Source organism: Tetranychus urticae, chromosome 3 (genome assembly GCF_039701765.1).
Source record: "Tetranychus urticae isolate SD_2017Ah chromosome 3, NJAU_TeUrti_SD_1.0, whole genome shotgun sequence".
Classification (NCBI taxonomy): Eukaryota; Metazoa; Arthropoda; class Arachnida; order Trombidiformes; family Tetranychidae; genus Tetranychus; species Tetranychus urticae.
Window position 1 is genome coordinate 1,522,925 of NC_142960.1, and position 12,626 is coordinate 1,535,550.

General features: G+C 32.4%; 1 protein-coding gene, 1 long non-coding RNA gene and 1 pseudogene across 11 annotated transcripts; 2 read left to right on the plus strand and 1 right to left on the minus strand.

The window, feature by feature from the left end:
* The first annotated feature begins 981 nt into the window (after positions 1-981).
* On the plus strand, positions 982-2,479 carry LOC149093143 (carboxypeptidase D-like; annotated as a pseudogene). The gene is made up of 4 exons (XR_016199597.1): positions 982-1,589; positions 1,702-1,759; positions 1,867-2,074; positions 2,145-2,479. The product of XR_016199597.1 is annotated as a carboxypeptidase D-like (transcript).
* A 1,210-nt stretch (positions 2,480-3,689) lies between these two features.
* Positions 3,690-8,085, minus strand: LOC107365930 (uncharacterized). Of its 7 annotated transcripts, none has more exons than XR_016200213.1 (5): positions 7,423-8,085; positions 6,949-7,029; positions 6,344-6,436; positions 5,466-5,880; positions 3,690-5,143 (listed from the first exon to the last, which is right to left on the minus strand). It is a non-coding gene; the product is annotated as an uncharacterized LOC107365930 (long non-coding RNA). The 7 variants fall into 7 exon arrangements; XR_016200212.1 differs by having other exon boundaries at positions 5,466-5,620; positions 6,393-6,436; positions 7,423-8,058; XR_016200215.1 differs by having other exon boundaries at positions 7,357-7,723.
* A 1,494-nt stretch (positions 8,086-9,579) lies between these two features.
* On the plus strand, positions 9,580-12,221 carry LOC107365929 (uncharacterized). Of its 3 annotated transcripts, none has more exons than XM_015933504.3 (2): positions 9,580-10,619; positions 10,878-12,221. In XM_015933504.3, exons 1-2 carry the CDS (start codon positions 10,127-10,129, stop codon positions 11,384-11,386), a joined length of 1,002 nt encoding a protein of 333 aa, XP_015788990.1. In that variant the 5' UTR covers positions 9,580-10,126; the 3' UTR covers positions 11,387-12,221. The 3 variants fall into 3 exon arrangements, with proteins under 3 accessions (XP_015788990.1, XP_015788991.1, XP_089125866.1); XM_015933505.3 differs by having other exon boundaries at positions 10,893-12,221; XM_089269740.1 differs by having other exon boundaries at positions 9,580-12,221.
* Positions 12,222-12,626: the final 405 nt, after the last annotated feature.

A 12,626-nucleotide genomic window follows, 5' to 3' on the forward strand; every position in this document is an offset into this window, starting at 1 on the left:
ATAAATTCAATTTTGACCAGTATTATAATGTTCAATTGTTTGTTCAATTAGATGACAACTGGGACAGCGATCATCGGAGATAATCTAATTGTGGCCAATGAAGAGCATTAAAGTTGACCAAGGATGAAACATTAACCTTGCCATTGAAGGAGTTCCAATTGATTAATGGACAAGCAAAGTGACTGTTACATTGGATTTATCATTGAAACATGGATCCAATGACCACTGGTTTAACAAATTAACTTGATGATTAAATGATTCAACTGTTGAACGGATCAATATTTTCAACTGAATGGACAAATTCATATGAATACAATGGACTGTTAATGTGTCTTAATACATCAAAATTTAATCCTTAATCTGACACATTCTTATACTTAACATATTAATCAATTTTTTTTCTTATTAATCAACAGTTAATTTTGTTGCACATCTGAATTGACAAGATTATGTTGATTATTTTGAAGTTACTTTCAATTCAATTCACTGACCTAAAAATCAGTGTGTAACGGAAGTTAACCATCAATAACAGTTTGACGTTGATCTTTGCCTCTTTACATTGAATTATATTGTTAACAGGCAAAAATTGTCAATTAAGTTCATCTCAAGTTGTTATTATTATAACAATGGTAATGATATTTAATTTGCTTATTGATGATATACACTAGCGCGGTAATTGATGACAGTTGAACACATTTGGTGTGTAAATTAAATACATCAATTGAGTAAATTATTGTTATGAAACAAGATTAGAAGAGATTCAATAGAAGCAACCAAATTATGTATAATATAAGTGTAAGATCAACAAATTATGTGACTCAATTAATGATGGAGAAATCAAATAGATTGCGAATCTAAATTACAATCAAACAAAAGAGAGCCTCAAATGTAACATTCACATTTATTTTTAGATCGATACTTCAATATTATCATTAATATTTTGCTCAGCAATTACAATTTCAATGTTTCATTATTGACCCGACTTGGTGGCAGCCTTTTATTAGTTGATTTCACAATGAGAATATCTAAATTATCAACTAAAAACAGCACTCATTCAAATTAGAGTCACTAATCAATTTAATTTACCAATTGTTAAATTTTTGCAATGATTATTTAGATGATAAAAGGAGTATTTACAACTTTAACACGTCTTTACAGTATTGGTAAAAGTGTAGAAGGAAGCTAACTTTGGGTTCTTGAAATCACCGACAATCCTGGAGTCCATGAACCAGGTGAACCTGAATTTAAATACATTGCTAATATTCATGGTAATGAAGCTGTTGGAAAAGAACTCATGCTTCCATTGATACAAAAGCTATTGGAAAACTATGAAAAAGATCCTAAAATCAAAAATCTTGTTGACAATATACGTATACACATTTTACCATCTCTCAATCCTGATGGTTACGAAAGATCGATTGAAGGGGACTGTGAACCTTTACAAGGACGTGAAAATGCCATGAAAAATTTTCCTGATCAGTTCAAGCCTTTGGTGAAAGTGCATTACCAACCTGAAACTGAAGCTGTTTTGCATTGGATTCAAAGTTATCCCTTTTGTTTTATCAGCCAGCCTCCACGGTGGCTACTTAGTAGCTAATTGACCATGTTTACAGTAAAAGTCCTGATATGATGTTTTTAAACACCTTGCATTGCTTTATTCGTATAAACACAAAACCATGTCTGATGGCCACCCTTGCAAAGGACAATGTGGTCCTGCGCTTGAATTTTTCGAGAATGGTGTCACTAACGGAGCTAGTTGGTATATTTTGTATCACCACCAATTGTTTTGAGATTAAATTAGAATTAGGCTTAAATTCAAATTCTGTCTGAAATTTCCTTACGCCTCTGATCTTCCTCGCTATTGAGACGATAATCGAGTTGCCTTGATCGCCTTTATGGAAGAAGTACTTAGAGGAATAAAAGGTTTCGTTATTGACTCAGATAGTGCAAAACCAATTCCAAAAGCTACAATTCATATTGAGGACATTAACAATGATGTAAAATCAGCTAAAGATGGTGATTATTGGAGGTTGCTAACACCAGGACATTATACTGTTACAGTATCGACTGAGGGGTAAGTCTATTCGTATATTAATTTTCTAGGAATGCTATTAATTAACTGTAATTTAATGTTTATCTTTCAGGTATGAAAGTAAAAGTGTTTCAGTCGATGTCAGTGAAGGATGGACTTCAGTAGTCAATGTAACTCTAACAAAAACAAATCATAAAGTCAAGGGAAAGCCCTTACCGATCAATTTAAGTAAAGGAGTTTTCGGCGAAACGGTGGACTCAAGCGGCAATCCAATATCAGGAGCTCTAATAAAAGTCTTAAATGATGAATCCAAATTAAATTCACTAATCAATTTACTTTACCAATTGTTAAATTTTTAAAATAAAATGATCTCGATTTTTCACAGTGACATCTTTTAAGTTTTTCAACAACTAAGTCTCTGGTTTTATCATCTGATAACATTTAATTTTACATTTGCTTATTTACAGTGTTTTTAATTGTAATCTTGATCGAAATTGCTACTGTTCTTTACTCTTCTGAATAAATAAGATGAAATGTGATTAACTTAACCAAGGATATAAATCTTTTTCAAGCAATTTGTATCCATTTGGCCATTTTTAATCCGTTAATGTCCAATGTTTTAATCGTCTTCCTCTCTTTGGCTTATTGATAATATTAAGTTTTATAACATCTTTGGTAATGGTTTTTTCGGTGTTAGTCAAATTGAGCAAAAAGATTTGAGCAAAATCCGTTTGCGCTAAGAAGATTTGAGCAAATTTTGCTCAAAAATTGTTGATAATTTTCAGAAATCATTCTTAAATTTTTAGATCATTCAAGATCCTACAAAAAATATATCATATTATTTTTGTAATCGATAATAACATCTAATGAATGGTCAAAATCAATAGAACTGTCGATAAACTGAAAAAAGTGTTAAAACATTGGTGTATACCAACAATTTTTATCGACGAATGATAAGTTTAAGCTCTGACTTTTACGGCCACAGAAAGCAGTCGATCTAACTGAAAATCGAAGTGATCGGCTGTACATTTTCTGATTTTTCATCGAAATTTACATTTTTAATTGAGTTTGATGAAAAATCTGCTTCCATAATTGAACAAAAGCCGGTGAAAGTTTCAAATTTGATCTCGATTATGACGAAAACTAAACCAGAGTTTAAAATTGTGTTTGCTCTAATCAGTTTTGCTCTTAAATGTCTTAGCGCAAAAGGTTTTTGCTCAAAGCTCTTTGCTCAAAATAACCCAAATCGTTTTTTCAGCTGCTATTTAGTGTTTAAGTGTTACATCGCAATTAAAGTATTTAGCTTTGATAGTTTAAGTTAAATCTTTGAATTACCGGTCAAATCTTAAGTTATAATTGGAATGGAAATGGATTGATTTGGAAGTAAACCTTTTCATACGCAGTTTCTTTTATTGAATGTTGACACTCTTCTAACAATTTAGTGATAAATTCATACGTTCAAATTGGTTAAATTAAAATATAAAAGCTCTTTTTTGTATTCTTTTTACTCCTTTAACAACAATTAAACTTTCCAATTCTGTAATGAACCACTATTTACATAATTCAGAGTCTATTAATGCTTAAACTTTTACTTTTCACTTTACACAAAGCTTAATTTTTCAATTGAGATGATAATTTAATGGAGATTGAGAAACAGTCATATAATTATTAAATTTGTTGAATTTTAATACTTATTAAAAGACTATTTTGGGTTTTTTATGTTAAACAATTTAATGTTATACATCTTTATTTACCTAATCAAGAATTGGTTTAAAATGTTTTCCTCTATTCAAACTAACAATCTGTTAGTCTTTTAAATAGCGAAGACAGTTATCGGAAAGTTTAAGAACAATTAAGCCAATAAAAGGTTCACTTGATTGTGTTGAAAAGTTAAAAGTGTTATTTGATCAGAATGTTGGAATCAATTGTTACTTAATTTATCCAAAATTTTGTTTTTTTCCAAATGCTAATGGTTAGTTTATTGGTGATTTTTGGTCAGCTGTAGTGAAAGTTGTTTGATCAATTTTGTGAAATATGATTAGACTGCATCTAGTAGAGCAATTGAATATGAATTTCACCAACCATCTTTGCATTTAAATTGTTTAAATTGTTAAACAATCTATTTTGATGTGGAGAGGAGGAAGAGAAAGCAAAATATTGCAAACCAATATTTAACAATTATTTGGAGATGTTTTATCAGCTTATTAAATGATTGATGAAGATAATTATGATGGCGATGACGATGATTATGATGGGGATAAAGATGGCATGGTTAATGGGTGATCATCGGCCCAAAATTAAGACTGATTTTGATGAAAATTTAATTTCTTTTGCACTTTACTTTTGATGAAAAAGGCAGGAAGTTGTAATCAATTGATTATTTGTTGATCTTGTTGTTGTTTTGTTTCTTTTCATCTTTTGTATTGAGCCTCAATATTTGTGCAATGTTGAGTATGAAATATAAATGATTAAATTCAATTGGCAGCTTAAAATGAATGTAACATTAATTGTGATCTACTTTGCAGAAGAAAGTAAAGCACAAAATACATCGAAATTTAAATTAAACCAATTTCCAAGTGAAATATCGCCATAACTTTCAATTAAAATCTCTTGTTTCAATTAAACTGAATTAGCTGTCCAAGCTTCACCAACAATGACAATTTTCATTACCAATTGAGCCTGAATTGGGATCCAAATTGATGGTGATGTGCAAATGTTTAGGTGATGGATATAGTTGTACATCAAATGGCCAAATAAACAAGTTATTAGTATTGATTGATGATTATTTTGTTTCAATCCTTGATAGATTAGAGCTTTTGTCGGATTCGAGGAACGAGTGCAACCAAATGAACACTTCCAAGAAACAAGAGTCATTTGCACTGCGTTTTGATTGATTTCCAAATAAAAGTATCAGATATTTGCAAAACAAATAATCTAAATACAAATAATTTGTAGCTCCAAAACAGTGATTAATAAGCCCGAAAAATAATCAAATGTCAATTGGTTTTAGTTTACATCCAATTGTGTTGCTGCTTCGATCATGTCAACTTTGAAAATGCAGCTTAACAAGTAATTAAGGGTACCATTGACTTATATCCACGATAATGAAGGCTGTAAGAAGTGATAGAGAAAAGAAAAAGTCAGTTAATTTTAAGGTGAAATGGTAAGAAGAAAGATGAAACCGAAAAGTTTCTAAGGACGTGAAATCCAGATGAGCAGTTGAACAGGGTTTGAGTGTGACGAGCAGATTGTTTTATCTGTTTAATATTCAATCTTTGAAGCGAGGAAACAACGATTGTCAAGAAACTGCATTGCCTTTAAACAATGATTTAACAAGAAATCTTCGCTTGGTTGATTGTTTAAGGGAATCAGTTAGGCTGAGCCCAGACAAAGGGTCACACAAAGGTCCTTGTCGAAGAAAACTTGTTTTTACCTTCTCTTATTTCTTGAGACTTTTCCTTTTCTTTTTAAGTTGGCTTATTTTTCGTTCCTTTTTTTTCTCTTAACGTTTCACAATTAAGCGCAAAGACCTAAAACTCAGGGTTTACCTGATTGTAAGCGTTAAAAAAGCGGAGAGAGAAAGAAAAGCTAATAGAAAGCAAGTGACAGAAGTTAGCATTCATTATTTTCTTGAAGATATGCTATTAATAATGAAAAAGGTCGAGATATATCAAGATTAGCAAAGTCTCTTTTTGTTATAAGCAAGATTTAGCGTTAGATTGGATTGGTTCAGGTAAGAGCCAATTAATTTGAAAGAAATTTTGCTGCTTAATGTTGCTCAGGTGACATGATCATCATAGCATATCATGATAGCAAAAAGCACGAGGTCAATCTCTTCCTATGTACATCTTTTTTTGGTAAAGGCCCAAAACAGCCAAGTCAAAACAGCCAAGCTCAAAACAGCCAAGTCCAAAATGGCCAAAGTCAGAACAGCCAAATACAAAGCTGCTTAAATCATATAAATTCAAATTGCAAAAAAGTCCACAAAAAACCTTTCTATGGATATTGATAAGCTAATTAATTATAGTTAATTAACTCCGATCGAGTCAAAAAATGGTCTACATGCACCTTTATCGATGCTCTTGTGTCCTTAAAATTATTGAGTCAATTGATTAAATCAAACTTATTCAAAATTGAAGCAAAAGTCAGTGGTAAAAAACAAAAGTACATTTTGTTACCCCTGCTAAATCTGATCATTTAAATAGTTTATTTGATTTAAGCAGCTTTGTATTTGGCTGTTCTGACTTTGGCCGTTTTGGACTTGCTGTTTTGAGATTGGCTGTTTTGACTTTGGCTGTTTTGGACCCAAACCCTTTTTTTGACAGCATCTTCGGCTTGATTTAGCTTTTCACTTTACTACTTGAGATTTCTTTGTTTGCCAATCCTCTTGGTGTTGGAATTTTCCTGGAATAACATGGATATAAATGAACGAATTAGTGAAAATGATGAGAAATTTTAGATCCAAAAAAGAAAAGTAAAATTGAACGAAAAAAAAAAGATAAAAATCTATCACTCGAAGGCAACTCAATACAAATCAAGATCATCATAGAACTGCAAATTTTTCCCTCTCAAGTTTTATCCACTTAAATTGAATCTTTATCCTCTTCCATTATTTTCTTTATCGTCTTCTCTTTCTCTCCCTTCTTTCTTCTCTTCTCGCACACACTCCCCACTAAGTCTGAGGAATGGTGAGATTTAACTTATGCTGATCGTTGAAGGTCGTTTAAACTAATTGATTAAAGTCAGGCTACTTTTCAATATCTGAAGTTACAATGAACCTTACATCCAATGCTAATGTGAACAACGTCCAAAGATTACGTCGCCGTCGTACTGGTCATCGCCCGTAAGCAAAAACCTGTATTTCCTCTCACTCTGCATCATCATCGTCATCTTCTTTCTTTCTGTTAGTTAAATACCTGGTTAACTTTGCCCAACCTGTTACCAGGAGTGAGATGGTAAATCGATGAAATGGAAGAAGCCGAAAAGCCAGGGAAAGACTGTAAGAGAGAGAGAGAAGAGAAAAAAGTAAGAGAATTGAAATCAAGATGATAATAAAGAGAAGATATGGAAGAGTAAGACTTGCAACAAGTTCTAAAAACGATAAGTGGGCCTGGCAAACATGAAAAGTCTCTCTTCTCTTAAAACACAAAGAAAGAGGGGCGTAGGCGAGGCGCAATGTTGATTTGGGAAATAAATTGCGAATTGGTCATCAAATGAGGATGATAAAAATGGGTAGAGAAGAGAAGGGAAAGATAAAGCTGCTTTTATCTTTCTTTCTCTCTCTTGTCTTCCCTTTCGTAGCGACCGTGAAAATGTGTATGAACCTGAAGCGATTCTCTCCTCCTATCCTCAGTCTTGTTCATCTTTCTTCTCTTTCCTTTTTAACCCACCCTCCTTGTTCGCCCTCTTTTGCCATTCTTGTTGGATCCAGTGAAGCTCCGAGATATATAATCGACAGAATCTAAGGTCAATAACATTGAAGATCGAGCGAGAGAAACTGGAGATGAGAGTTGAAATAAAAAAAAAGAGTAATGGCGAAAGAAGAGAAAGAGATGGAAAACATAAAGAAAAAAAAGAGGAGTAACAAGTGGATGATTTTCACTGGTAAATGCTTCTGATGTTGATTGTTGATGATGATGCAATGGTGAACAACAATAATTAGAAAGGGAAAGTAAACTCAATACACTTCATGAGTAAAATTATTATTTGAAAATAAGCACACGGTTGGAAAAAAAGAAAGGTAACAGGAGAAACAGCAGCAGTAATGGAAGACAAATAATACACAAAACCATAAAGGCTCAATACAAACATAGACTTTTTGTTTGAAGTTATAGATGAGGTAAAAGGTAGAAACAGGATAAACGAAATACCAGAAAAGGCCAGTTTTTTATGTTCACTAAACTATATTAACCTCAAAAAAATTAAACTCAAATGTACACCATAATTCAGATGTAAAAAAAAATAATGAGAAAAGAGAAACAAAATGGAGACAAAAAACCTCGGCTGAAACAAAGGCAAGAAAAAAAACCTTATTCGTAATGTTTTTCACTTTCCTTCAATTTTGCTTTTCATAAATTTAATTACATTTTACACCAACACCTAAAATCTCTGTGCACTCAATAGAAACCTTAACTAGTTGAATTTTTTGAGTGTAAACCTGAAATCAAGAAAACATGTAATTCTGTGAAATGAATTCCTATGACCATTGGAGTCAAATTGACAACGATTTTAAAGGATAATGAAGATTATAATAAAAATGAAACTGTTTAACCTTAGTCATTGTAATAGACCAATGAAATTGAGTTTGTATAATCCTGGTTAACTTTTGGTATTTATGTAACCCAAAAGTGGAACCGACTAGCTTTGGTATCGTATTTTGAGGGGTGGTAATTATGAGCCACTCAGAGTTTTCCCTCTCCATATTTTGCAAGGAATAAAGCATAATTTGCTTTCACCAAATCTATTGTTTTGTACATTTTTTTGTTCGTTTGCTGTTTATTTAGCTGACTGATGAATCAAGTGTTAACTGTCAACTTTATTTCGCTATTTCTCATTCCCTTTTCAAAGTTTGACCATTTTACATCATTCTCTTTGTCTTTAATATCTCTTGTCCTTCACATGGGGTACAATCTTTGGACCATGACGTTTTTTTTATTGAAACACCATGACTGGATTGACGAGAAACAAAAAAGGAGATAAAGTTAACCGGACTGGTGGAAAGGTAAGAACAAGAAACGATGAAAAAAAAGGTAGCAAAGCAAAAAATGAAGAAAAGGTCGACGACTCTTATGCGTAAACCTGATCTCGACCGAATCAAACTTGTTACTTGTTGCGTCGCTTTTAAGGCCACTCGCCCCTTTCCAATCTTCCTTTTTATTCAATGTTGAAGGTCATTATAATTATCGCTGCCATATTTACCAACAATCATCATCTACCTGGTTAACTCTAATAAGGAATAAATCATAGACCAAATTCATTTTTTTATTGCTTTTCATACATTTTTATATTCAAATAATGATATCTTCAATAATTTCGTAGCTAAGGAAAACTTGTTTCGTATAACTTTTCATATTTTTTTCATCTTCTTCTCTTCCTTTTCTCTTCCTTTCCTTTACTCTCTTTCTTCCCTCTCTTCATTTTTTTTCAAATGAATAGACAGAGGGAAATATTCTCACTCGATTTAGCCTCTTTTTCTCTTTCTTTTTTATACTCTTGCTCCCTTGAGGGAAACATTAACCCCGTCGTCGTTAGTTTACAATTCACAATCAACTAGATCATTCCTTTATTTATTCATTCCGTGAACAAATCAACAACCAATTGATATTTATTTATTCTTGCTTCTGTCAATTGACATCAGACTTCAGTCTTCCTCTTCTGTGTCTTACAGTTGTTTTGTGTTGCTCAATCAAAAACAATAATCAACAAGTGTCCATCCACCTATCTTGCTCTCCTCTCTTTACCTTTACCTCTCATTGGCGAACATTTCTTGCCTACTCAACGATCAACTTATAAACAGCTTTACTTCGAAAAATTGATTGATGTCAACCAAACTGCTGAAAATCGATAAAATTCAAAAAGTGCTCTTATTTCAAGCGTCTAAATTAATCTGGTTACTTTATTTTGGACCAACAACATAGTTGATTGTAATCGTTTTAATACAAAGTCAACTTTGTTGCTTTTATAAGCAACAAAAAAAGCTTGGTTCATAATCATCGGTCTTATTTCTTTCTATACGTTTCTTTCTGTAGCTGTTTCTTTATCTATTCAACATTTAACATTCGTAATTATTTTATCTTCACGGTGTATCAGATGTGGTTACTCATCAAAGTTCAATAATTTAATCTATGTACATAATAACGTCTCTCGTTCTGAACAAGTTCAAGTTTATTTTCACTTGACTACACCTTGTAGTAATATAAAAGACTATCTTGTTAATACACACCATTTATCTATTGGACGATCATTTTGATATACAAAAGCCTCATTACAGCCTAAGCTTGTGACAATATCACCAGTGCAACTTCCATCTATTACCAACAACACTAATTTAATTTGCTTTGACAGGCTGTGATTGTTAAATTAAAATAAACTTAAATGCCGACTATGACAAATAAAGGACCAGAAATGGTTATGAAAAATTTTAAGACAGAAGAAGATGATCGTTGTCGATCATTAGTTTGTGATCCCAGTGGAATAATTGTTGCCGAAATGGTTTATCGATGTATGATTTGCTTTTACATAACCGATACAATGGTTGAGGCTAAACAGCATTATACATCAAAACATATGGATGACGATGATGACAAAGATATTGATAGGAATAGAGAATCATTCCTGGAATCAACGGACAACAATAACAACAATAATGTAACAAGTGGCCTAAACTATATTAACCACAATCACATTCTCAACAATAACCATAGCAATGGCAACAGCAGCAACAATATCAACAGACACAATCATCTAAATTCGCTGATGCCACAGTTGAATGGGCCTTATTATAAAAACTATTCTGGAGATGAAGGCCTTTCACCAGACGATGGGGACAACTACGATCCTTATTCACCATTGGTAACAATGACAGAAGGTTTGGAAACAACTAACGGAGAGACTTCACCCAATGGTGTTGGTGGCAAGAGTGGTTATGTCAATTGTGCTGTATGTGGTGTAACACGTTTTTATTCGTGTGTACAACGACGTTATGGTCAATTCACATGTGTAACCTGTTACAGATATTTCAGGACATTTTTAGTCAAACCCAAGAAATACTCTTGTCCATCATTGGGTGAATGTCTACTCAATGTACGAACCCGATGTCGAGCTTGCTGGATTAAAGCTTGTATAGATGTTTTTTCTGTAGATTTGCGAAGACAACATCTGATTGAAGAGTTTCGACCAATTCGAGCTAAACCAGGAACTAAAGGATCAGGTGCTATAAATGGAGCCCAAGCATTAACAGCTGAAGCGCTAGCAGATCTCAATTTAGGATCAGCATCAACAGGACCTTCACCTGAGGGATCAGCAGGATCCAGTAGTGGAGAAATTCCAACACTTTCAATTGCTTACAACACAAATGGAGATGGTTCTTTAGATTTATCTACATCTCTCCTTAATAAAAATGGTACAGGTCGTGCTAAAAACGAAAAGCCAGCGGCCAAAGTAAAGATTACTCCTGGTAAAAAAGTTTGGTCCTGCGGTAAATGTGCAACCTGTATGGCCGAAGATTGTGGTAAATGCATTTATTGTCTGGATAGACCTAAATTCGGGGGACCATTCATCAAGAAGCAAAGGTGTATTAAGCGTCGTTGTTTAAATAAAGTAAAAAATAAGGCTGCAAATGGTAACGCTGCCTAAAAGCAAACCAATTTTTCTCTTAGAGTCAAGAAATTTTTTTGCTGATACAATGATGTTGTGTAAATATTACATTATCATCAATATTTATATAACTTTATCTCAGGCCTTAATATTTTTGGACTTGATGCAATGGAGATTAATTCTCTAAAACTTAAATATATTTTTTTATATATACATATATTTGCTAACTGTTTGCTATAAATCTAACTACGCCTTACTAGCAATGCAGCTATAGAAACCGTGTCTTAATATCAACTTGTGTGAAAGTATATTTAAAGACATATTTTGTAATATTGGTTACAGCCACTTTGTACTATAAAATCAAATGATTTGATCAATCCACCGACCCAACTTGTCATGTAATATTTGTCCGCCTTACCTGTTTAGGGTATATCTTTCCCAGAAAGATATATTGAATTATTCAGATAAAGCTATGATTCATTAACCTGATATATTGGATTATAATATCATGATTTATATAATATTTTAAATTTATTATCATTTTGACTTAGAACGAACCCATTTGAACCTTGTAAATAACCTTCAAACCAATAATCTTTTGACACTCCAACAGAAGCAAGTGACGAAGCAATCCACCTAATCGCATCGACATTCAACTTGAAAATTCATCATCATCATCATCATTTTATGATCTTTATAAATATTTTGTTCATTCACCACCCTTTTGTAACTTTTTGATAATTATTATCACCAATGCAATCATTTTTTTGTCTTTATTTAAGTTTTTATGTATCTTTTACTGTAAAACATTATTTCCATGCATTTTATTCCCTGTATTTTACATTCTTATCCAAATAAACTGTATCCACTAAAATACTGAATGGTTTTTGGATTAGTCTCATGTTTAGCAAGAATTTAAATGATTACATTGAATATATGAAATTGCATACTGATCAGCTTAAATTTTTGTTCAAGGAAGTTAATTCGAGCGTCTTTCAGCTTTCAAGAGCAATTTTCAGCATTCAGATGTAACCAGAAACCAGATTATTTCTTGATTTATCTCGCTTCTAAAGCTGACCTTTTAGAGAGAGAGAGCTTAATTTTTTCAGAAGAAACTTAAAGATTTACCATTTTAAATCATGTCCAACGATTTAATGGAAAAACAAAAATTTACTCCAATTAAAATGTACGTGAAATGAAGCTAAATTGAAATTCCTACATGATTTAGCAAAAAGTTAACAAATGTAACGCCCGATTGTTAAACCCTTGAATGTCTGAG

Bases quoted from the DNA above. Each gene is read 5' to 3' on its own strand.
- LOC107365929 (XM_089269740.1), top strand. From the start codon at position 10,127: ATGCCGACTATGACAAATAAAGGACCAGAAATGGTTATGAAAAATTTT.